Raw genomic sequence first — 26,058 nt, forward strand, 5'->3', positions numbered from 1 at the left:
ATAATCCCACCTTGAGTAGAATTCAAGGTGAATTTTCTTACTTCTTCTTCTACCAGTTTTAAAAGAAAAACAACAACAACGAACAAAAGGAGTTGGCAGAAACCACTGAGTGAATTACAGCTTAGCATTTTCACTGTAGGCATCTTTAATCCTCTCTATTATTTCTTAAATGCTTGCAAAGATTATAAGATAATCTCCCATCAACAAATTTCTTTTCACTTAGAAAGAACGGCATGCTTGTCTGATTGTGCCTATTAAACGCTAGCTGTCCAAGTTCTTTCATTGTGCACTGGCAAGTTTTGAAATGACTTAAGATTTCTGAAAACTTCCTTCCAATTTTAGGGCATCTCAGGACACAACAGAAGTTTAAAGCAAGAGTGGTCAATGCAAGGCCTCTGAATATAATCCATGCTGCCTCTTGAAAACATTTATTCCTCCCCCCCCCCAAACAACAACAACAATTTATTTATACCCCGCTCATCTGGCTGGGTTTCCCCAGCCACTCTGGGCGGCTTCCAACAGAATATTAAAAATAGAATCAAACATTAAAAACTTCCCTAAAAAGGGCTGCCTTCAGATGTTTTCTAAAAGTCAGGTAGTTGTTAATTTCCTTGACATCTGATGTGAGGGCATTCCACAGGGTGGGCACCACTACCGAGAAGGCCCTCTGCCTGGTTCCCTGTAACCTCACTTCTCGCAGTGAGGGAACCGCCCTCAGAGCTGGACCTCCGTGTCTGGGCAGAATGATGGGGGTGGAGATGCTCCTTCAGGTATACTGGGCTAAGGTCATTTAGGGCTTTAAAGGTCAGCACCAACACTTTTAATTGTGCTTGGAAACATACTGGGAGCCAATGTAGGCCTTTCAGGATTGGTGTTATATGGTCTCAGCAGCCACTCCCAGTCACCAGTCTCACTGCCGCATTCTGGATTAGTTGTAGTTTTCAGGTCACCTTCAAAGTTAACCCCACGTAGAACGCATTGCAGTAATCCAAGCGGGACATAACTAGAGCATGCACCACTCTGACGAGACAGTCTGCGGGCAGGTAGGGTCTTAGCCTGCGTACCGGATGGAGCTGTTAGACAGCTGCCCTGGACACAGAATTAACCTGTGCCTCCATGGACAGCTGTGAGTCCAAAATTACTCCCAGGCTGTGCACCTGGTCCTTCAGGGGCACAGTTACCCCATTCAGGACCAGGAAGTCCTCCACACCTGCCCGCCTCCTGTCCCCCACAAACAGTACTTCTGTCTTGTCAGGATTCAACCTCAATCCTTTAGCCGCCATCCATCCTCCAACCACTTCCAGACACTCACACAAGACCTTCACCGCCTTCACTGGTTCTGATTTAAGAGAGAGATAGAGCTGGGTATTATCCGCATACTGATGAACACCCAGCCCAAACCTCCTGGTGATCTCTCCCCAATTGTCCTCTGTGGGTAACATTACTATATGACGACAGAACATAACTTCCTCAGTTGGGGCAGTGGGAATTAATCATGGTAAACTAGATTCAGATTTAGTCTTAATGTTGCCTACTCCTGGTCCAAATGTTCATTTGCTTGCATACAGACATAATAAATTTAACTATGTATGCAAATCAGTATGACTTCCAAATGGTTTACAGGAAATTGTAATGCAACTTGTGAGTACATAGTGCCATTTCTACATATTATACCATAAACAGTCACTAGAAAAAGCCATAGTGGAACTGCTGGTTTCAAGGCAGTTGGGTCAGCAGACTACTGAAACCTACAACCCACTTTTTCCTGTGTAGACTTACTAAGAGCAGCAGCACTGTCCAGAGCACTGTATTCAGGCTAAACTCCCAATCCTAAACCACAGTCAAGAACTCAGTGAAAAAATGGACTAACACAATGCCTGATCATACCCATCATGTACAAGAAAATGCCTCTAAAAGAACAGCACTGGCATCCAGGCATGTATGTTTAAAACTAATTAAATTCAAATATATGTGGATGAGGCTGAATGTAAGCAGTTGTTGGCAGACTTGAGCCATAGAATGAAGCTGCTGCAAATATAAGGTTAGCTTAAATGTATCTTCAAAAATACAAAATATTAATTAAATAGGCGGCCTGTGTTTGTGTGTGTAAGCAATGTGTTTCAAAACTATTTAAAGCTAATGCACTAGTGTTTTAAAATAATGGAAGGAACTTGATAAAAAAATTAAATAGTTGCATTATACTTGTTTGACTGTATAATAGCCCTACCATGTTTATTCCCAGTAGAACAAAACCAGGAGTAGTAAAACATGGTCTTTGTAATACAAAGCAAGCTAAAACCCATCTACTAGTCTAATTTTGGCATGAGAACTAAAGATGCATTTCTTATTTTCATGATTCTCCATCATATGAAGAAATTTAGTGTTATATAAATACACGCATAATACATATGTTTTTAATATTTAAAATGTTGCATGCCCCCTTACTGGATTTCAAAAAGCAGTCAATGGCCTAGTTGAAGCTTATGGAACATTCTGCTATCTTATAATAATAAAAAATGACTTCGCTATAGTTATATTTTACAGTACAATCATAAACTTGTTCTCAATTGGAATTGCTCCCTAGTACATGCGCTTAGGATTACATACTTTTTTGGGAGTAAATGTGAATTCCCACTCACTGAATTCAGTGGGACTGACTTCCAAATAGACATGCAGAGGATCAGACTGTGAAATATCTACGACTGTAATTTAATATTTCTCTTTTCCATGAGGTTTGGTTTCAATTCTTTCAAGCTTAAACTTTTGTGTTTTTAGGATCAACATCATGCATACCCTTCCAATATGTGCTGGATAAAAACAGGTACGCTTGTCTTATGGCTGATGAAAAAAATGTAGTGATGTACTGTAACACCAGTATAAGCTGTCTACTTCCATGAGGTATGGGGACTGCTCTACTTCCCTTGAGAATTCTGGAAACCGTAACATAAAGAATGTATAATTTACTACCACCTGGAAAACAGCTATTTAAACATTAAGATACCACAAATTTGTACTTTCAAACTGTCTCACACAAACCAATCTCTTCAAGGCTACAGTTCTCCAAATCTCAAAATTCAGTATATATTAATAAAGTTATTGTATCCATTAAAAAAGGGAAAACAAACTTGTATTCAATCAATCATGAAAACCTATGTGAAGCAGACACAAATTTGTTACAAACCAATGAGTGGCAAACTGTAAGAAAGCAGATTTAGTATGCAAAGATACACGCAGACTTGTCCCAAAACACAATAAGAAACTTTTACCGATTTTGCTCAAGCTATTGTCAAGTCCAAACTGATTCCCCCACCCAAAAAAATGCATTCCACTGAGAAACACGGATGACAAGATCCTATAGACAGCACACTGTAAAAAACGGTAGTACCCTGGAACGGTGCGGGACGACGACCAATATAACAACCTATTGCACAGTATTTGGAATTCATTATTTGCAAACATCTTGAATTACATACTTTTAAGACTTATTAGACATGACAGGAGATAATAGGACAGCGCTGGGAAATTCTAGATCAACTTTATTGGGAGGGGAAAAGGAATCTATCCCCATCCAGTCTTAAAAGTCCTGTTCTACATCCAATCAAATGAAATATGAGTTGCTCTCAGCATACATGTTTTGACTGCATCCCATTATTCTTGAGCTGTTCATCTTAGTAGGGCTTATTTATATAGTTATAAGAAGGAACCCAGACCTTTTGTAAAGTTGTTCCAAAGTGATGAAACCTGACCTTGGACAAGAAAACGGGTGGGGGGAGGACAGTGGAAGAAGGGAAGCAAAGCACTTTGACAAATAAAAAAAGAAAGGCTTAAGCACAGACAACAGCAAAAAGTTGTTTTTCTTTCCCTAGGTGTTAAATGATAAAGGCTCTGCTGAGTGGCTAGATTGTAAAGGCTGGAGACCTAACTGAAACCCTCCAGCAGTCTAGGGCTCATGTCTGTCTTTCAGTTTATCTTGCCTTCAGCGCTATAAATGTGAATTCGGCCTTGTTTCATCACATTGACAGCAACAACTTTCCCCTGTCCCAGATAAAGTACAGGATTTGCTAATGAATCTGGCAGGTAATTTGAGGTAATTAGAGGTTAACACAATTACTGCTGATCAAGTACTGCTGTCCTTGGTCTCAATAGTTAATAATATATCTCAGTCAACTGGGGTGTTCATTAGGCGATGAGTAGGACTAATTCACCAACTGGCAGGCCTTATTCCTCATGGAGAAACAGAGTGAAACAACAGATCTGGTAAATGGTTCCAGTCAGCTTTTTAAACCTTGTGTTTAGCACTGCATGGTCATACCTATGCTTCCTTGGACCTCCTGAAATGCAAACCAAATTCTCTCTAGCCATCTGCAAATTCTGGATGTATTCTCTCTGTTTTAATGCCTTATCAGAGAGGTTTTATTGTGGTGTGTGGGACTGCCAAGAACCTAGAGTGATGTGTATCCATACACGTTATACGCAGAAAAAGCACCCTTTTCAAGAGTCATTACTTTGCATCTATACACACATAATATCAATTTCACAGTTTGTTTACTTTTACCTCTCCCTTTTTGAGGTAAAACAATGGAGAAGAGGTGTCTCGCCGCATGAAAAGCTCACTTTAAGGCTTGAGATGACATTTACCAACTTATACCTTGACTCTAAACAAGTTTACTTTGAAGTAAAGTTCCAATCATGTGTTTATGATATTAGTATTTGGTGGCCTGTGGCCCATGCTATTAAGCACTAGAATAGATATGTGTAATTGTTGACCATGTAAAGAGATATGAATTAACTTTCAATCTATTTTTCATGTTCCTTGCATATCTTGTGCAGTGTACTACACAAAGGGCAAGTGGTTTTTTCATTTGCAGATTTGAAGAGCAATCAGTTATATAAATATATATCTGCAAATGGTGCAGGATGGTGCAAAAATAAATACCTCTCCAGTGAATTAGGAAAAGAACTTGTTGGCAGTAGTACAGGTGCCATTACCAACTGTGAAAAATGTAAACATTAAAAAGTAACAAGTTCTGTGATGTTAATTCCAAACTGTGTGCATAGGTTGGAGCAAGTGTTACATGTTTTAAACATATTTCTGTTTAAATCTGACATATGTTTTGTTATTTTTAGAACATTATCAAGATGCAAGCCCTTAGCAATTGCCCCCTTAAATCCATTTGGATTTATTTACTAAATTCACTTTCTTTTTCCCAGCCAAGCTTTACTATATGTAAAAATAAATTGAGCACAACACTGGCGTTTCCTTTCTGTAAGCGGCTGCACAATCTCAGGATGGATCATTTTTCTCTGCAAACCAGACTGCAACTTTCAGAATGTATATTTCATTTGCTAATGGCCTTTATTGCTTCTTTACTTGAACCATGTGGTCGGCAAGAAAAACCAATAGTGGCCAATTCTGTTTGCTCAATCTTATATGCCTTTAATATGGAGGCTTTAAGAAGTCAGGGCTTGAAGATATCTGACCCCAATTTGGAAAAGATTTTGCTTGTGTTATTTGTAAATATGTGAAATTCTGCGAAGGGCAGAGCATAAAAACACTGAGTATATCAAGGTAAATAATTTGACTGAAAATAATTGTTTCGAATCGAAACTTTGTGTGTACTTGTGATTTTTTCTTTCTTTTACCCTGTCATGCCAAGGCAATTAAATCAATGTTATAACCAACCTACCCTATTTAGGCTGCAATCCTATGCATGCTTACCCAGGTTACTTCTCGGTAGACATTAATAGGATTGCACTGCTTTTATTGACACCAAATATTAACATAATCCATAGCCCCCTGCTCTAACCAGTTTGGTGTTTGCTTTAAAAGTCAATGGTCCTCAAATCCTCTAACTACATTAATTTTAAAAAATCACATTATTGTATTTATTTTACATTTACAGTACAAGTTAAGCAGAACCTGGAGAAGAGGCGATGCAAAGAGGAATAATACAGCATTATACTGTTTCAAAGCAAAATGTCCTTCATTATTTTATCTGGCTGCATTCCAAAGTGCTATTTAAAGGAACAAATGTAATTAACATCCCATTCCTATACAGATAGAAATTTCCAATACTGTTGTAAATTATCAAGGAAAAAGTGGGAAATGATCTTCAGAAAGAGGGGTATAAAATGTGCAATGAGTGGGAAAATATGCCTGGATATTGATAGGTAGCTGATAGAGGATACTGGAGAAGTACTTTTACACCTTTCTTCACTGAGATTGATACAGAAGAGTATTTCACAAGTTTCAACTTGACAACTGGGTGCCCTATTTGACCAGAAAATTAGCTAGAAAATATTAGCAACAAAGAGGAATATATCCACTTCAAATATGTTTGGGTGATATAAAGATCATGACCCATGATATAAAGATCATGACCCATGCTTGACATAAAAAGGATAAGTGGACAAATATTAGGTGAGACATATACTGTTGCTGCTTTAAAGGCAACCACCACCACCACCCCTGTTCTGCTTTTCGCATCTGTGCTTTTCAATTTATGTACGCATAAACAGCAAATAGACCACATCGTCCACAACTTTTGGTTGGCTGCTATTCTGTCCCCCCCCCCAAGGATATCATAAAGCTCTTAAAAGTAAGCCCAGTAAATGTTCACTACATACCTGATCACTTATTTGACATGCAACAAGGTTGGGCTGATTATAGCATCCAGCAAATCTGATATACTTCAGCCAGTTTCCTACATCTGGCTGACTGGCATCAATGCAGAATTTCACATTGTAATACTCATCCAAGATCTAGAAAGAAAAGAATACAAAACAATAAATTGATGTTGTGTTTTGTTTCTTGTTCTAGTTGTACTAATTAAAAAGAAATCCCAGCTCTTCAAACAAACAAATAGGTTTCTTCAGTAGACTTCACAAAAATGATTAGCTCAAACAAGCCTAATAATTAAAGGAGCAATCAATCTATTGTAAGAGCATTCCCCGCAACATGTTTTGTAGAATCAAAATGCTGTGGAATAATCACTATAATAACATATTAAGTGCTGCAAGCTTTCAACACATAAGGGAACAGTCATGATTTTAATCATTTTTATGAAATGTTAACTTGTTAATCAGCAAACAGATGCAAAAATGATTAGCCACATATAAGGTGTTGCCCTTTAGCATTATGCGTGTTTACCATCTTTAATAAAGCCTTTTCCGTTCAAAAGTCTATACTAAATAAAGTTTAGGTTTCGAGGAATTAATTTTCTCCTAATGTCCCATTTATCCCTCTCATATGCAAACCTTGAATCACAACTCTTTAATCAAAGCAAATTGCAGGATTTGGCTAATAATAGGGCCTCTTATGCCACACCAAAGAAAATAAATGCAATAAAATGTAAACACTTGCTCGAAATGTGGCTATGTTCAGCACATGCCCCTAAATGGTTTCAGATATGTGGATAATAAACAAACTTAATGTGATTGCTGGTGGTTACTTTATAAACACCGTCCTATAAGAATAATATTATGGTAACTGGCTAATTATTATACATGCAATTTCACAAATTACCAGCATACAGGCCTAACCTGAGGTTTCAACTGAGCAATATTTAAATTAAAAAAATATACATCCTAAACATTTTCCCTATCTTATGGCAAACATGCTAACCAGTAGGTAGTGGAAAGTTTTTTAAAACTGAAAAAAACCCCAATAAAAAGTGTGTTTGTAAAGAACCGAAAGGGGTAGAAACTGCAGAGAAAGAATTTGAACACATGTTCAGATCCACAGCAAACAGTTCTGGCCTCCAAACTGAATGTCCTGGTATTATTTATCATTTTAGTTCATGAAAACAAATGAAGTTTCCTATCAAGGACTAAACAATCTGGTCTACCAGCTCCAAATCAGTAATTAAATGAACCCAGTGGGAAAGCTGCTTTATCTAGGTCCACCTGAAGGTTAAAGACAAAAGTTGGAGGGCACATTTCCATAGCCCTAGAGCAGTTTCAGCAAAGAGTTCAGGTAATCACCCAGAAGTAGCTTTAGATCATTAACTCCCCACAAACTTCAAGAGGACAAAGCAGAGGGCACAAAGCAAGCTGTACTAAGAAAGTGCCTCTCATGTGTTTTTTTAACCAGTGAGGCACTTAAGAGCAACAAGGGTACCACCAATTTCATTTGCTAAAAGAAAGAGGCATGCACCAAAAGAAAATTTAAAAAAATTAAAAAATGAGACTGCTGGAGATTGCCAGGGGGGGAAGTCACTTCAAAGTCAATCTCACTAGGTGAACTAGGTGTTGGGTTCTTTACATATGCAATGGCAAACACTCTGGTCAAAAATCTTCATTGCATAGGGAAAGAAAATGTGAGTCTCGAAGTCTCACATCCCAAAGTATGAAACTAACCTTGACCCCACTAACCTCACCTCATCACCTGAACCTCCAACTGGGTCACCGGGAAGAAAACAAAATAAACAAAATAAAAACCAGCCCTTTCAGTGGTGGTGTGCAATTGACAAACACTTGTTTCCAAAGCAGATTCCTTATGGTGTCCTCGGTTAAAAGAAATGGCCCTGAGATCTGGCAGAAAGTAAAGAAGCAGAAGCAGAAGCAGACGCCTGATTGCAAGGGCCAGTGCTCTTTGATTCGGGCCCCTTTCTGAAACTCAAAGCAGAGGAAAAATAAAAGGTATGGGAAGAAGATGAGCCTTGCTTCCAAGCCCTTGTTTCCCTCTGCACTCAAACCCTCTGACTCCTTTCTCATCCCACAAATTTATTAAGCGATCCAACGGTTCAGATCTCCATACAAAGTTCAGAAGGTAAATTAATCAAGAGAGCTCCGGGAAATGTGGCGGGGGGGGGGGAGGCACGTGGAGAGGAAGAAGAAAAAGCTTCCCAGTTCCACACCTAAATCCTTTATATATAATTTGTTTTCGTGTTGACTTCCTTTCAACTCCAACTGTCACCAATGAATTAATTCAGCTATTGAAGTGTAAAGTTCAAGTCCAGGGTTTTAAGTTAGTTTCTCTTTTTTTCCTCCTTTCAGTCGTTGTGTTTGAACATTTTGGTGCACTTTCGGTAGAGACGTAAAACTTATTGCGCTTAACATCGCTCGCTTCCCCTGCTTGCCTCCTTCCTTACCCGATCAGATGTCAAGTGAGTGATTTGCCTTTTTTTCGTGGAATATTCTAAAGTTAACTCCTGTTGGTTATTTTTAAAAGGAAGAAAACATATATAACCCCTCGCTCTGTCTGGAAAGTAAAGCAGAGGTATGGTTGCGACATGACCCCTCCTCAAATATCCTTAAAAAACAACACTTAAAGCCTCTTGAAAAAGCAACAAACGCTCCAAGCCACGTACCATTTATTCTCGTTTTACATTTAATTTATTTACTTCTGAAATAACTGCAGTAACAGTGATACAACAAACCTGCAATTGCAGATGCTGCTCTTTCACTCTCCGCACCCTGCGACTACTACAGCAATAAGGCTAAAGTAACCTTTACCTGAGGCCAAATCTCACCGGGCTTGCTTGCCAAGTATCTCGATCTGGGCCAGCTACATCTTACCTGGGACAGCCAGACAGGCATACCCACCACCCATCCCGGACACGCATCTCGCACTGCCCCCCGCCCCGTCCCTCTGCCCCAGAGACAGAGGCTAGCCCCAGAGAGATGAGAGCCACTGAGAGCGCGCGGGGAAGGTGGGGAGCCAGAGAAAGATCGCAGTTTAAGGTTTGTTTCTGTTTTCTTTGCAAGTGAACTCTGCAAAGGGGGCTGAAGAAGGAACCCAGGAAAGAGAGAGAGAGAGAGAGAGAGAGAACACGAGAGCGCGCCACCGAGGGAGGGAAGGAGCGAGGGAGGGAAAAAGAGAGGCAAGGGGGAAAGTGCCCGGGCCACATGGAAACACACTTTTTGTTGTTGTTGTTATGACTAGCTGGCTTGAGCGATCGTCTGGCAACGGCTCCTCTTACCTTGGCCCAGCTCAGATCACTAGGTCCGCTGCTTCCCAAAACCCCTTCCTTTCAGTGGGAGAGGGGAGAAGAAAAAAAAGGGCGACGTATTGCAAAATAATAATGAAATAATAACAGCAGAGGCAATCAATCCTTCAGGCAGCTGCCAGCAACATCTCAAGAGGAGATCCGCCCCCCCTGCCTTTGCTTGCACACGCACACACCCCACACGCCCCGCGCTCTTTCGCCTTCGCCGCCGCCGCTCTCCAAAGAAGAGTGTCGCCTCTGCAACCCGGTGGAGTCCCGCAGGCGCAGCTTCCTGACTTGCCTCCTGCAGCGTCCGATTTCCTTCGCCGGCATTTGTTGGGGGGTGGAAGAAAACTTTTTTCCCCTCTCCTCGCCTGAAAACTTCTCCGGGTCCTTGAGGGGGCGCGGTGCTGCTGGGGGTCGTTATTGAGGGGTAGGGTGTGTGTATGTGTGTGTGATATTCAATGAGAAAGAGGCGAGGAAGGGAGCTGCTGGTGGTGGTTGGAAGCGGTGGTGATGCGGCGGCGGGGCGGGGGCCTGAAGACGCGCGCCGATTGCTTTAATTGTCCCCATTGATTCGGAGCTTGGCGTGTTAATTTCTTCCCATCGCCTCGCTTGCCCTCCGGCTGCTCGGGGGTTGCAGGGCGTGTGTGTGTTGCGTCAAGAAAGTTATTGGGGTGGGGGAGGCGGAGGGAAGAGAGGGAGGGAGAGAAAGAGCGAGAAAATAACTTCCTTTTCACTTCTCTGCCGCTTGATTACAAGGGAGGAGAGAAAAGGGTTTGAGCGAGTGTGTGTGTGTAAGAAGGGGGGCAAGAGGGGGAGAAGAGCGAGGTTTTTCCCCTCCCAACACTGCACACCTCTTCAGACCTAAGAGCTTCTTTTCCAATCGCAGACTCTCTTTGGAAAGGAACCCCCTCCGCGCTTACAATATATATATATATAAACTACCTCCCCAGATCCCTTCTTGCAACCCTCAGCCGACAGACGGTTCTCTTTCATGAGCTGTCTCTTTAATGAGAGAAGGCGCTCTCTCCGGCCAGTGAGGGAGAGGGGGGGGACGGGGGAGAGGAGAGGAGAGGAGAGGTATCTCTTCCCCCCCTCCCCACCTCTTCGCGGATCGGAAGCCAGACAGAGGCTCCTCTTTCAGTAAATTTTTAAAGTGACAGCAGCCTCCTCTGGCGAGAGAGGTCACAAGAAGGTCGCCCAGACAGAAGTCCTAGCCAGGCAGACTGATTACGGATGCGCCCGTCCCCTTTAAACATGTCAGTTTCATCCATGTAATCACCGGCCAATGGGGAGATCTTGGACGGGAGGAGTCCCCCCCCTTTTTTTACTCCTCTCCACCCTCCTTTTTCTTTCGCAGGGAAGGGGAAAAGGGGGGGAAGCCCATCACCACCTCATTTTTTTGTTTCTGGTGTATTCAGAGAAAGTGCAACTCCCTTAACGCGGCGCTTTCTCTGGGAATGTTTATTTAGGGAGAGTTTTACACAAATCAGCAGCTCTCTCCTTTTTTTGCAAATTAGTATCGGTAGCAACATCGAAATGAGCTGAAGTGCAGTATGTTAATAAGTGGGCTTGTTTGTTTACTTAGGAAATCGAAACTGGTTGGTCCAATGACTCCAAGGGTGTGATTGATATATAAAGAGATACTGTATATAAATTCATCCCCACCTCCCCTAAGCAGAAGAGAGGTTAATAAAATTCTACATTTGCCACCTTTACGCAGTCCTCAACAAACGGCTTTCCCCCATCTCACAACCGTTTACTGTGCTGCACAAGACACTTTACTAGGGAGAAATTAGTACTGTACTGTAGTGTGGCTGGAGTTATTAGCCTTCTAATTTTGATACTTCGTTAGTAGATTTCTGGTACAGGTTTCTAAACAGCTCTTAAGTTAAAAGCTTTCTCCCATGAAAACCTAGAAAGCAAATAGTCAAGATGTATTTTGGCTCCTCGTGAGACTTTCATATCACATCACGACCATGGTAATTGTAAATATACGTTTTGCGCGGGGGGGGGGGGAATGTTGCGCGTAAATAGCATCAAGGACTGCGTCCATTGTTTTTAAACAAAATTGGTGAATGAAACGGCGAAGGAGTTAGCTGCAGGATTAATAATTTTCCCTCTCCCTCTGAAATTGTCTTGGCTTCTGTATTTTAAACATATTGGGACAGCAAAGCGGTTTAAACAGAGCAAAGTCGCGGACCCAAGTCAGCAGATTCTCAGCGAGTTTAACTTCAGCTCTGGGTTTGATGCAGATTCAGAAGCATTGCGATGAACAGGAGCCGCGATGCGCGTCTGCCACATACACACGTACATAAACGCGCAAGACAGAGCCTGATTAATGAAGAGGGGGAGCAGGCACGGCTCACAGGGGTGTGTGGCGCTTGGATACACAGCTAACGTCTCGTAAATGCGAACATGTACAAACATCGGGGAGGAAACCCCGCACTTCGCATCCCGGTGCCACTCAACTTTTTACTTTTCTTTCTTAAAGTACAAATCTAATTCTCACTTTATAGATTAGAAGACGGGAGGGCGGGGCCATCGGGGGCCGGAGAAGAAAGTGACAAAAGATGATGATTAATTCGTCTCCGAGGCCTGTTATCTGTGACATTGAACTGTTATTTCAGATAATGGCTATTGTTCCAGGAGGGGAGGGGGGAGAGGAAGAAAACCCTCACGCCCAGCAGTTGGGCAAAACCAAACGCTTTGTAAATAACATCTTCTCACATAAGATACGTCCCAAGGTTCTTTCACGGGAAGGTTAAGCTTGGGAGTCTCCCCAGGTCCCGATTTTGCTGTCCTTATTGATTTCCTGCCTTCGCGCAATTTGGTGCCGTTCTTGGTCCCTCCTCATTCTCTTTTCTTCCCTTTTTTTCTTTTTCTTTTTTCAAATTTAGCCATAAATTGGAGCAGCTCGAGCTATGAGCTGTTCTATTTTCTTCCTGTCAGGATGAGGGATTTGTTTTATGATGCATTGTGTATTAAATACAAGTAATCTGGGAAACTGATTGCTCGAGCCCACATAGGCCTGATCACAGGTCCTGATAGGAGGAAGCTTCCTTTCCAACACCACCGATCCGACGCAGCGCGCACCTTCATTCTCCCTTTGAACAAACGAGCTGCGAAAGGGAGGAAACGTCGGGGAATAAAACACATAGAAGCGGGGGTGGGGTGGGGGCAGGGGAGGGTTAGAAACAGGCTCTGGCTAAATAATGATTTCATAGAACGGATGGACGTTTTATACACATACCCATACAGCCCAATGTATTATTATTTCTTTCCCCTGGTTTGGAAGGAGGAAAACAGGGAACTTGCGGCTCTTGGCCAGTAGATGGCGTCGCGTGCTGGTGTTAAAGCAACACGAGCCACGTCGGGCTCGTAGCTTGCAGGTACTTTTCATCCAGGCACTGGACCCAAGGCGGTGGCTGGCTGCTGCTGAGAGTGGAAGGTATCGGCTGAGTGCTGCTCCCCAAGGGTGCAATCGAGAGCCACTCAAAGCAATGGGAGCTCTGCCACTGCTTTCAGTAGGGTACAGATTCCACCCCAAAGGAATTTCGCAGTGGACTTGGCGTTCTTACATTTCTGCCCCATCCATCCTCCTAAGCGGCATTTTAGCTCCGCGGTTGGCCCTTGCGAGGCAGATTAGGCTGATATTATCATCATGCCAAAGCAACGCAAGGACGGAAGGACCAGGGTTATTGCGTTTCTCTTTGGGAGACTCTCCTTCACCTTCTCTGATATAGTGCATTTTAGTTGTGCACTTCACCTAAGATATATTCATAGAACTGAAGAGTTGGAAGGGACCCCAAGGATCATCTAGTCCAGGCATCCCCAAACTTCAGCCCTCCAGAAGTTTTGGACTACAATTCCCATCATCCCTGACCACTGGTTCTGTTAGCTAGGGATCATGGGAGTTGTAGGCCAAAACATCTGGAGGGCCGCAGTTTGGGGATGGCTGATCTAGTCCAACCCCCTGCAATGCAGGAATCTCAACTAAATAATACATAGTGTATGGCCCTCCAACCTCTGCTTACAAACCTCCAAGGTAGGAGCGCCCACCACATTCACCAGTGTGAATGTGGCAAATACAACCACCATACAACTCGGGGAGCTGTGATGTCAGAAGGACTTACTTCTAGATAAATATATGCAGCCATTTAGCCATTGTCGCCTTTTGCAGCATGACCCTAACCAAGTTTATACAAAATAAGTCCCATTGATTGGGGCCTACTTCCAAGTAAAGAAAATATATTCAGGATTTAGCCTCTGGCATTTTCACATGAGGCTTAATGTGTCCATACCTGATAGATTTATAATAAGAATGTAAGGTAAAGGTAAAGGACCCCTGGACAGTTAAGTCCAGTCAGAGGTGACTATGGGTTACGGCACTCATCTCGCTTCAGGCCAAGGCAGCTGGCATTTGTCCACAGACAACTTTTTGGGTCATGTGGTTAGCATGACTAAACTGCTTCTGGCTCAACGGAACACCACGACAGAAGCCAGAGTGCATTGAAATGCCGTTTACCTTCCCGCAGTAGTGGTACCTACTTATGTACTTGCCCTGGTGTGCTTTTGAACTGCTAAGTTGGCAGAAGCTAGGACAGAGCAATGGGAGCTCACCCCGTTGCTGAAAGGGAAGTGGCTTGATGACTAGGGAGGGGGTGGCTACTCTAGAGCAGGCATCCCCAAACTGCGGTCCTCCAGATGTTTTGGCCTACAACTCCCATGATCCCTAGCTAACAGGACCAGTGCTCAGGGATGATGGGAATTGTAGTCCAAAACATCTGGAGGTCCGAAGTTTGGGGATGCCTGCTCTAGAGTGTCATGGCATAAGGAACACAGGCAGGAAAGGGAGAAAGAGACAGTGATGGCCAAAGGGAGCCATGTAGAAGTGCTGAGGTGGAGAGAGCTCTAAAAATCAGCCTTAGTCTTAAAGTTGGTTCAAAGTGCAATAGGAAGCCAGTGTAAAGTCTATAGAACAATGTGATTGTAACAACAGAAGAACACAGTAAGTTTATCAGAAGTGTTCTAAATCAGCTGGAAGAGGGATCAGAATTTGAAGGGTCTGAACCAGTGATTTCCCCCCTAGAAAAATAGGTGCCGGTACTCACCATGTAGTTGTTACAGTAAGTGTCATACAATTTTTAAAAACAACTAAAGAGAAGTGCTGGTACTGTGTACCCTTGAGTGCCCCCTGGAAAAAAAGAGCACTGGTCTGAACACTATCAATGGTTAGTGTGTAGAACCTTATTCTATTTTTGCTGGGCTGTGGCTACACTGACAGAAAAAAGCCCATACCAGGTTGACATCCAGTGCATGAGTGTGTACAACCAGCATGTTACATCCATCATGATAGTGCACAGAAAACTGCACAACAGAGAAGTTTACACCAAATAGAAGCCCATCACAATGGGTGGTAGTTCTGTCCTGCGGTTCTCAGAATTGAGTTAGTCCTGGATTGGCCTGCCAAAGCGCCCCCCCTCCATTTCCTGCTGTGCAAGAGTGGTGGCAATAATGAGTGGTGCTGTCAGGGCAGGACTTTGGGGCAGAAGTTCAGAAGCACACTCAGCAGAACGATCAGGAGGACCTTCAAATGCAGCAGGTGTCGCTTAACACATTTTTAAGTAAATGATGTAATGCACATGACCATCCTCCACAGCAATTAGCTAAATCCACTAGCAATGAAGGGTGCAGGAAGAGCCTAACAATGCTAACAGCATAAATTCTATGCAGGTTCACTCAGAAGGAAGTCCCATTGTGTTCAGCAGGGCTTATTCCCAACTATGTTTCTATAGGATTTATGCCTTAATACACATTAGTGCATAGTTAAGAATTTTACAACTGTCAAAAAAGGAGGAACAACACGAATGCTACTACTTTATTATTAATCACATGTGGATCCCAGCCATCCTCCAAAGATCACTGGATGGAACATGGAGGTTTTACCCTTTTTAATCATACGTGCATACATAATTTTATTTGTATGTCACCTTTCCACAGTTCAAACCATGCTCAAGGCAGCTTACAAGCGTTACATACATACTGATTCAAACACTGAAGCCCTTGCCCTCTTTGTAGCAGCTTTAACATTCATTCTTTACATGTGATTCAGCATGCTCACACAGACCATCTCCCCTCCAATGCCAGGTATGCCACTCCAAACCTCAGGGCTTATTGCATACTGCTGCTGCCAATAATGCTTAGGGCCGCAGTTGCATTATTAGGCTTGTTGATAATGGATTCTGCACTTGGCCTCACTCCTGGATGCAGCAGTGGCATGGCAGAAGCCATGAGGCATGAGCACCTGGCAATGTATGAATTACTCCTTATCAGCAGGTAAGAGAATGAGCAGTGTGAACTAAGCAATTCAATCTGCAAAACTCACTTCAGCTATGAACCATCGAATGCTATAGGCCAGGCACGTCCAACAGGTAGACTTGATGTCTGTGGTAGATCACTGGCTCCCCCCAAACAAGCTCAACAACTTTGGCTCCCCTAAAAAAAGTTCAACAGTGTTGGCCTGCACCCCCCAAAAAGCAGGGCTTTCCTTCCTAAAAAAAAAAAAAAGCTCAACAACTTTGACCTGAACCGCAAAAAAGGGGGTAGATCACTGCCAGTTTTTAACTCTATGAGGTAGATTACAGCTACCCTTGCTATAGGCAAAACACTCCCATGTAACCTAAGCCCTCTTCTGTATGTATTCACACTGGTCTGCCTTAGAGGAAAGAAATTCACAAATCACCTTGGCTCTCCACGCTATGAAATGTTTTACATCAAAGATGTGTTGGTGACATAGCTATTAAAGATCTATAAAAGATTCATTGTTCAGATGTTATCAGCAATACTATATTTTCTCACATTTATCCTTTGTTATCATTATCTCTCCCTTTCCTCTCTTTGTTTTTCCCTTAACCGTATCCCAGAGGATACAATTATTGTATCCCAGAGGAGGAATGACTGCTGGGAGGAACGCAGAGAGAATAAATGTTATGGTGCACCTGTAGCAGCAAAACTGGACACCTTCATCTGGCCCACCTACATGTCTCTCCCATATCAGTCTCTACAGTTAATAGTTTGCATGATATCTAACATTTATATCATGATTCAGATAGCTCAAAATGCTCTATACATGTTATAACAACAACTATTTATTACTTGTACCACTCAGGGTGGCTTCCAACAGAGTATAAAAGAACATAACAAAACATCAGGTTTTAAAAGCTTCCTGATACAGGGCTGCCTTCAGATATCTGCGGGAAGTCATATAATTGTCTAACTCTTTGACATCTGATGGGAGGGCATTCCACAGGGTGGGTGCCACTACTTAGAAGGCCCTCTGCCTGGTTCCCTCTAACTTCACTTCTCACAGTGAGGAAACCACTAGAAGGCCCTTGGAACTGAACCTCAGTGTCCGGACTGAACGATAGGGGTGGAGATACACCTTCAGGTATACAGGGCCAAGGTGTTGTTCTTACACTAAACCCCTAAGTAAATAGGTCAGTATTATTATTCCTGTATTGTAGGCTGAGTAGTTGTGATATGTTCATGGCAGAGACAAGAGACAAACTGTAGGCAACTTTATTTGGGGAAACTCAGCCAGATGGGTGGGGTATAAATAAATTTTATTACTCTTCTTCTTCTTCTTCTTCTTCTTCTTCTTCTTCTTCTTCTTCTTCTTCTTCTTCTTCTTCTTCTTCTTCTTCTTCATAGCATTACAATTGCAATACATGATTATAGGCGAAGAGAGGGCAACTTGTTCCTAATGCAATTTCTTTCCCTTAGTGGTCAAAAGGAACACTTGGGAGGCAGCTTCCCTCATTTTCAGGTAAGTACCGGTACATTTGCAAATAACTTGATGCATGGGATGCTTCCCAGAAAAAGAGCTCATTTGTTCAGAGTATGTTCCATGTTGCTCAGTATTCTCACTGCTTGAAAAAGATCCAAATGCATCTTTGTATTTGTCTTTATCAGACACCTCCACAATGTGTTCAGAGTTCCAAATTTTCCCAGAAAAGCCGCTGGCTGTACATCCCAGTTTTTTGTTTTTTTAGCAATTGTTTATTTTAAATAAGCCTCTGTAATAGTAGTGGCAGTAAGGCATAAGTACTGCAGTCTGCTAGCTATTCCCACCAGAATGTAAACTGATGCCTCTTTTAAGCCTTTAAACTTCATGGCTGTCCCCGAAGTAAAAGTTCCTCTAATGGAGACCCTATGGGTATGGTGCATTCCAGCACATCATTAAAGCAAAAAGAAAAGCAGCCCAGGCAGAGCCAGATGAAATAACTGCACTGTCCACTTTTAATAGGCTTCCTGGGGAGGACAGCCGCTCTGCAAGCGGACAGCGCTGAAAGGGGAAGGGGGGGCTGGAATTCAGACAAGTAGTTGGTAGCAGAGTTATTTCTTCTTTAAATACCATAGTCGCTGGATAACAAGCTCACCTTAAAATCTCACCACTATCTTTTTGGTAAAGCTAGATTCCAAGTTGGAAAGGAAGGAAGGCAGCTCACTGGTTTGACTCTGCGCTGATTCGCTTTAAAAGTTAGTAGCAGACCCTTTCTGAAACCAGTGCCCAGATAAGATTTTAGCAAACTTGTCCTTATATTAACTTAGAAAGATGCAAACCTAGTTTTAGATGAGGCAACCCCCTGCCAATAAGATGCCTAACAAGGAGTGCAAAAACCTGCATTTGTCTAATTCATATTTAGACATATTTATATATCCCATCCATTCTTTTTAATGAACTCCCTCCTAACTAACAAAACCTTAGCGGCTTCTTTTTCCATACAGCCCCAAAGACAGAGAAAGAGAAGAGAGGAAATTAAAGGGGTCTTTCTTTCTTTCTTTCTTTCTTTCTTTCTTTCTTTCTTTCTTTCTTTCTTCCTGAATAAAAAATCTCCCTTGGTCTGGAAATGGGCCCAACTGAAAGCATGTTAATCTCCACCTCAGTAATTTGGTTCTTCTGGAGAAGACAGAAGCCCCTGCTGCTGTGCCCTGCACTTCATAAATCACATCTTTATGTGGACAAGGTCAGGGCACCTAACAGCTCAGACATGGGCCCTTTGCAGTGGCTCGAAGGGCTCCGGCATGTTTATTCTCTCGCTCAGATCTCTGAGGAGTAATCCAGCACGCTTCTAATTACTTTTGATTATTTTCATTTGCAAGGGTCAGTCTGGGCTCTGCCAGGACCGCTGGAGGCCTGATTTTCTACAACATCTTTTTGGGACAGTGGTGTAGGCTTTCAAAATTAGCACCCCATTATTGTCCAAGAATCCAACATGCTAGAAACAGTCAGATCTCACTATAGCCCCCGATGCTCTGTTAGCAACCAGCTTGTTCCCCTGACTTAATTAAACTTTGAAACAGAAATAACCACAAGATTTGGTACTCATTTGAGATTTTTATCTGTTTACATTTTAGGCAGCATATTTGGAGCATGGTCCTGCACAATGACAAAAGGCAAATCACTGTTTTTTATTTACGTATTTATTTAGGAGATGGCAATATTTTTGCTTTGCTTTTGACTGTAGGCAACGTTAGCCTGACAGCCACGAAAAGCCATTATTGAAAAACCAAAGTGAAACAATAGCTATCCAGGCAATAGCTGGCATTATCTATCTGGTGTGTGTGTTTGTCTTAAAAACATAGTTGGAGTGTCTTGTGGATGGCAGGCACTGAGCATTACTTTGAATGGCGTTATTTCAGACTTCTTAAAGCTGTAATCTTTGAACAGCTCCTTTGGACCTGTCCTATTAAGGACTCAATGCTTCTTTAAAAACATTGTTCTTTTTGCTCTTTCCTGGATGTGACACTCTTAATGCTTAAAAACACTAATTGGCGGAGTATGATAGTAAAAAAAATCTACATATTGTTTTCATAGTTAACCTAGAAACACAAGCGTGTACATAGGATTTATATGATGGTATTCTTTCTTGACAGGCATCCAACAGAGTTACTCTGATGGCTGCAGATGCATGTGTTCCAGTTCAAGAAACATTAAACAACCATCCCAATTAAGAGAGAGAGAGAGAGAGAGAGAGAGAGAGAGAGAGAGAGAGAGAGAGAGAGAGAGAGAGAGAGAGAGAGAGAGAGAGAGAGAAAGAAAGAAAGAAAGAAAGAAAACCCAATCTTGAATTATGAAGATTAGTGGTGGCTATAAAAAAATAACTCCTTGCAATCGATATTCCTTTCTATATGTAAAATGAAAGTGACTCTTCCAAAACATGATGTTTACCTGAAAACTATGGCCAAGTTCCAAAGAATCACGCAACTAGTTGTAGCACCTAACACTTTGGGTTTCTGCATTTCAAACCGCAGATCCCCCATGTCACCTAGCAAATCTATTTTGAAACTCTGAGAACTTTCCTAAACAGTTTGGGATGTAGAATAACAGTCCTCTGTGAGAAGAGGGGAAAGGCAATCATGGTACAGGATATGTCCAAACACTTTAGCACACCCAAAGCAAGTGCAGATCCCAGCCCTTATAAAGAATATTCTAGTAAACAGTAAGTGGAGGTCTATTTACAGGGATGCATGAGAAATTTAGTCTTTGCAAATTCGAACACAAACTGACCTGAACCACACCTCATAGACTAAAGTGCAGACAGGAACATGGATTTCAAAAGCACTTATACTTCCTGAGTTCCAGTGCAGTTTGTTGGCTCAGAATATGTTTAAATGGCACATACTGAGAATTTTTTTAAAAAACATATTTAAATGGTTATTTAAATGTTTGTTTGCTTTTAGTCACAGAGTAATGCAGAAACAGGACAGAACAGATTAGACGCTAAACAAATGTGATGCAGATCAGAAATAGATTGTTTTGCTTATTCCTAGCTCTACCATGCAATCTAGTTGCAACAAAGAACTGAGTGGACCAGGGCTCAACCACCCAGTCTAACAAGTACTACCTTTGATGGGGAATTGCTGTTCAACCGCTACCAGTGATTTCTGTCCCCAACAAGCAGTATTATTAGACTTCCCGTCTAGTGGCTAAGGTGGCTGTGTTAACTGGCACCTACTGGATGATTCCTTAACATGTGGCACAAGATGGAGGCCTGATTTTTTACAACACCTCCGCAACACCATTTTTAAATTTCTAGGCTCTTAATTATTTTCTTACATTAAAAAACAACAACTAAATGTTCATCTATATCTACATACATAAGTAATGTAGTCTCCCTCAGTGATGCTGTGCTGCACATAGGAAATTCATAGAATCTTGGAAGGGACCCAAGGGTCATCTAGTCCAATCCCTGCAATGCAGAGGAATCTCAGCTAAAGCATCCAGGACAGATGGCCACCCAACCTCTGCTTAAAAACCTCCAAAGAAGGAGAGTCCAGCACATCTCGTGGGAGTCTGTTCCACTGCCGAACAGCTCTTATTGGCAGAAAGTTTTCCCAAATTTTCAGTCATAATTTCCTAGCGGGCAGCTGCTATCAAAGAGGTATGGTGAACTCTTTGTTGCATTATTACATTACAACCATCTAAAGCATATGTCTGTGAATTGAGCCAATGCCCAAGGAGAATTTGAACTTGGGTTTCCCAGCTCTTACCCCACAACCAGGTCCCAGCAGCCATGAAAATGCATCTGATGTTTCAAGTTACAAGAAAGAAGATTCCGACTAAACATCAGGAAGAACTTTCTGACAGTAAGAGGTGTTTGACAGTGGAATGGTCTCCCTCGGGAGGTGGGTGACTCCCTTGGAGGTTTTTAAGCAGAGGCTGGATAGCCACCTGTCATAGATGCTTTAGTTGCAATCCCTACATTTCAGGGGGTTGGACGAGATGACCCTCAGGGTCCTTCCAACTCTATAATTCTATGTAATAGTCAATTAGCAAATAAAAGCAATTCTGAACTTAACAAAGTACATCAACAACACGGCAAGTAAACGCTGACTTTTCCAGCACATTAGAATTCTGCTTAGCAGAATTGTTCACAATAAAGAACTATATGAGTGCATAATTAGAAATCCAGTGCTAACGACTGTTACGGGTGGCTGACCACTCTGACACAATTCTTAATATAGTTCACTTTTCAGCTATATGTTCAATAAACAGACATGAGCACCTGTGGATTTTATATAGCAAAAAACCAATTTATCACCCAATAAAAGTCAAAAACTTGCTTTAAAATTTTCAGGTGTTCATTTTACCATTTCAGGTGTGCTCCCTAAGTACAGGCAGGTTCTTTCTGAAACTTGTAAACTTGTTTGATTCAGATTTTCAGAGAGGTAAATCAAAAAAATCTCCTTGGAGTGAGGCAAACACGGGGGGGGGGGAACTATACTTAAAATTTAATTTTTCTACATTTTCACCAGTTCCATGGTAAAGAAACACAGCGATTTTTATCTGATTTGACTGAAATGGATCATAAAAAGGCATTCAATTAGAATTCATATTACATTTTATTGGACTTAAGATTTCAAGCTGAACAGAAAAAGTGATGAACTAACATTGTTCCTGATGAATCAACTCATCATCTCAGCAACCTGAACAGTGTGAGTCATCCAATTGTTCTTGAGAGAGATTTAATTACAATGATTAATTCTTCTACAGAAAGGCACTGGCCTAAAACTTGATAAAAACCTTGCTTAAGGCAAAGTAAAGATCAGCACAGTCTGCAGAATTATTACCACAGAGCCAAGTTGTGACAATGGTGCTAAATATCATTTATATTTGGCAATGAAATATGGAATTGTTTGTTACAGGTTTGTTAGACCACTATACATCGGCTAAACCTTAGCAACTAGGTATTCATAACCGGTACAAATCCTTGAGATTTGGAACTTGGGCAACATCAATGCTAAATTGTAGCATAGTGTCTTAAGCTTTCAGGTATATATATGCTTAGTAAAGGTAAAGGGACCCCTGATAATTAAGTCCAGTCACGAACAACTCTGGGGTTCCGGCGCTCATCTCGCTTTACAGGCCGAGGGAGCCGGCGTTTGTCCGCTTCCGCAGTTTTTCTGGGTCATGTGGCCAGCATGACTAAGCCACTTCTGGCGAAACCAGAGCAGCGCATGGAAATGCCGTTTACCTTCCTGCCAGAGTGGTACCTGTTTATCTACTTGCACTGTGTGCTTTCGAACTGCTAGGTTGGCAGGAGCTGGGACCGAGCAACGGGAGCTCACCCTGTTGCAGGGATTCGAATCGCCGACCTTCTGATCAGCAAGCCCAAGCAGCACAGTAGTTTAACTGACAGTGCCACCCGCAATAAAATGTATGCTTACTTGGGAGTAAGTGCCATTGATCCTAGGAGATTATTTCTAATTAAACATGCATGGTTTGTATCTTGTCTGTGCCATAAACTCCACTAGGTGTGTGTGTGGGGGGGAATTATACTGACCTACAACATTATTCCTGTGACACAGACCAGTTCTCTGCCCACCATTATCCCTAGAGAATAAGGCATGTTGCTTCCTAAGCACACAATTCCTGACTAAACCCTGTCTAGCTGTGAGATAAGGGAAATGCGGAAGCAGGGAATTGCCCTAACATTACAGTTACATTGGGTAATTGTCATTACAAGCAACTGCTTATTTGTTCTATTTTTATTTCTTGAGAGTGGTCTGTTTGTGAGATAGAAGCTGATGGAATACTGTGGCATTATCTTCCATAATCAGGAAAGCTCCAACATGTCTCTCAGTTGTTGTAGCTCATGAATACACACAAACACACCCTACAGTCATATATCCTGGGAGCTGAAGTTTGACGAGGGAGCTGAGAATTCTCTTTTTCAGATCTCAAGACGCCACTCATATAACTACAGTTCCTAGAGTTCCCTTGCAAAAAGGAATATCTGTTAAACCATTTTAGTTCTCTAGCAAAGATATACACACTGTGCTATTGCATTCTTCAATAGCCTAGCTCACCCAATTATAAACAACTCTCTTTGTTCATTTTTCAGGTTGCTGTAGTACAGTACAGTAAACAGTTTGAAATCACCTGCAGTTTTGAAAGAGGTGATAGTATTTGCTCCCATAATGCTTCTTATAAGTCTAATCATTTGGATTCAACTACAGAGTGTTATTATGTAGTTGATTATGTGGTTTAAATTTACGTAGTCCTTACCCTGCAGCTCTTAGCATCCTATATATAACGATCTCCCAAACATAGATTTTCATACTTAACCCTCACAGTCTTGCTAAATCTAAATTACATTTCTCTTTCCCATTTCTGTGTCCTTTCAGCTCTTTCTTCATAGAACACATTCATAACTACTCACAACCTCTTTTCCCCCCTAGTGCAACAAGACAAGTTCTTTAATCTCTGGCGTGCTAAGTAATCTCACCAATGAGCAGCAATATTTCCTGTCCCACTTGTGGTTATTTCCACTAACTCTTGAGCAATAGACAAGTTAAATTGGAGCATCTCAGCCACTGTTATTCACATGATATATAAAGATCAATATGTATTGATTTTATAATTTTGATTCATATCTGCACAGCACTCTACAGCCTCTGATAAGAGTTTATTTATCAAACCTTTCCTACCACCTTGAATGCTGGCCAGAACTTACTCAAGCACTTCAAATCTAACGTGATCTCTCTCTCTCTCTTTCTCTCCTGGTTCTCAACTACTATCTTTATTTTCTTTGCCAAATATTTGCCTTTAGCAAGTCAAAGGCACTTATTTACACCCAAGTACTGCTGACGTCAAAGAGGGACCTAAGATTATAATTAGGCTCTAATGGCCTGGTATCTGGAAGAACTCCTACTTCTTTGGAATATCATATTTTACCAAGCTAGTTCTCACTGTAATAGTAACATCAAAAGTTTATGAGCGGCATTGGCATACCGCCTAACAATAGGACTTAATATGGCATGGTTTGGGAGCTGGAATTTTAGTTAATTAGCTATTAATCGCAATATGGGAGGAAAACTGGAATCCATTTTCTATGTCCCAAAGTTCTCTGGGATTGTGACAGCAACATTGCCAAAAGCTTCAGAAATCAACTGCTCATTACTTTTAAAATGAAATGTATTTGTTGTGTTTTAAATATTTGGAATCCAGTTCATATAAGCAATAAATTTGGTAGTAAAATTATTCCAGAACTGTGCTACTCTGCTTTGAAGACTGCAGGAGAGTCCATGGGGGCTGAATGATCCATGAACAAATAGTTCCCAAATATAGAAAACTAACATATCAGCAAGGTAACTAGGCTGAAACAGTTCTTCCTGACATCTAGTTTCCTATCTACAAATTATTTTTATCTCTTCCCCTCCCATGTGTGTGTTCTTCTTCAACCAGACCTTTGGCTGATTAACATCCCATCTCCTTTTAGCTGTTTTTGTTGGAGGTGGTGGGCGATTAGTGGTTTGGTTTGTTCTTGTTTTTATTATGCACTAGCTGGCCCTGAACGCGCTGCTGTGCGTTAGTCTGTGAAATGGAGGGTAATAGCCCCCCTTCAGATCCCCCCGAGCCTCAGGGTCCCTCTGAGTCAAGGCGAGATGCTGTGGAGAGGGCAGGTTTCATCCCTGTTTCTCCCCCCACCCTGTTCTGACCCATTACGTATCCCTGCCCTCTATTCGCCCCCCCCCCAGGCAGGCCCCTACCTCCACTTGGCCTAGTCTGGAAAGTGGCCTAGTCTGTCTGATAATGACCGCCTTGGTGGTTTCAGTTGCTTGGTTGATGATGTCATTTGGTTTGTGGGTGTGGCTTAGATTTCACAGGAAGGGAGGGGGTGGAGGAGGGTATTATGCCACTTGAGGGCGCTGTTTGACTTGGTGGAAAACCAGGTCTATACCTTCCCAGGTGTGTGATTTGAGGGATTTTTGTCCCCAACAACGTTCGGGGAGTGGCCTGGATCGTTGTGTCAAAATTTCAGGACGATCGGTCAAGCGGTTACAGAGAAAAGTGGAAAACGCAGTTTCACGATTTTTACATTTATATATATATAGATTTTGTGTTTGTTTCTTGTTTTTTTATGCTGTGAATCATCCCGAGATCTACACACACACACACACGGAGGAGGAGGAGGAGGAGGAGGAAGAGATTCAGTTATGAAGTTCTCCATCCACAGTCTGAAGTTATTCCTGGATAGAACCATTTAATAATACTAATATATTAATAAAAGATTAGCCCCAATCCTCCTCGAGATCTTTGGTAGTAAGAACCCTTGCC

General features: G+C 41.9%; 1 protein-coding gene and 1 long non-coding RNA gene across 32 annotated transcripts in view; one reads left to right on the forward strand and one right to left on the reverse strand.

Annotated features, from left to right (window-relative positions):
• The window catches only part of MECOM (MDS1 and EVI1 complex locus), a 480,916-nt gene that overhangs the window by 71,324 nt on the left and 383,534 nt on the right, over window positions 1-26,058 (reverse strand). For 13 of the 31 annotated variants that reach the window (XM_088669185.1, XM_088669184.1, XM_088669183.1 and 10 more), the window contains one exon: window positions 6,628-6,762. In XM_088669185.1, coding sequence (XP_088525311.1) covers window positions 6,628-6,762 — 135 coding nt within the window. Of the gene's footprint in view, window positions 1-6,627; window positions 6,763-7,905; window positions 8,055-8,378; window positions 8,772-9,380; window positions 9,621-9,861; window positions 9,994-10,230; window positions 10,681-26,058 lie in introns of those variants that run through there. The other 18 variants (XM_088669202.1, XM_088669200.1, XM_088669198.1 and 15 more) reach the window with 7 other exon arrangements.
• Window positions 1,815-6,630, forward strand: LOC148685753 (uncharacterized). The gene is made up of 3 exons (XR_015949896.1): window positions 1,815-1,939; window positions 2,776-2,821; window positions 5,904-6,630. It is a non-coding gene; the product is annotated as an uncharacterized LOC148685753 (long non-coding RNA).

This window comes from Zootoca vivipara, chromosome 5 (assembly GCF_965207765.1).
Source record: "Zootoca vivipara chromosome 5, rZooViv2.hap1.1, whole genome shotgun sequence".
Taxonomy (NCBI): Eukaryota; Metazoa; Chordata; class Lepidosauria; order Squamata; family Lacertidae; genus Zootoca; species Zootoca vivipara.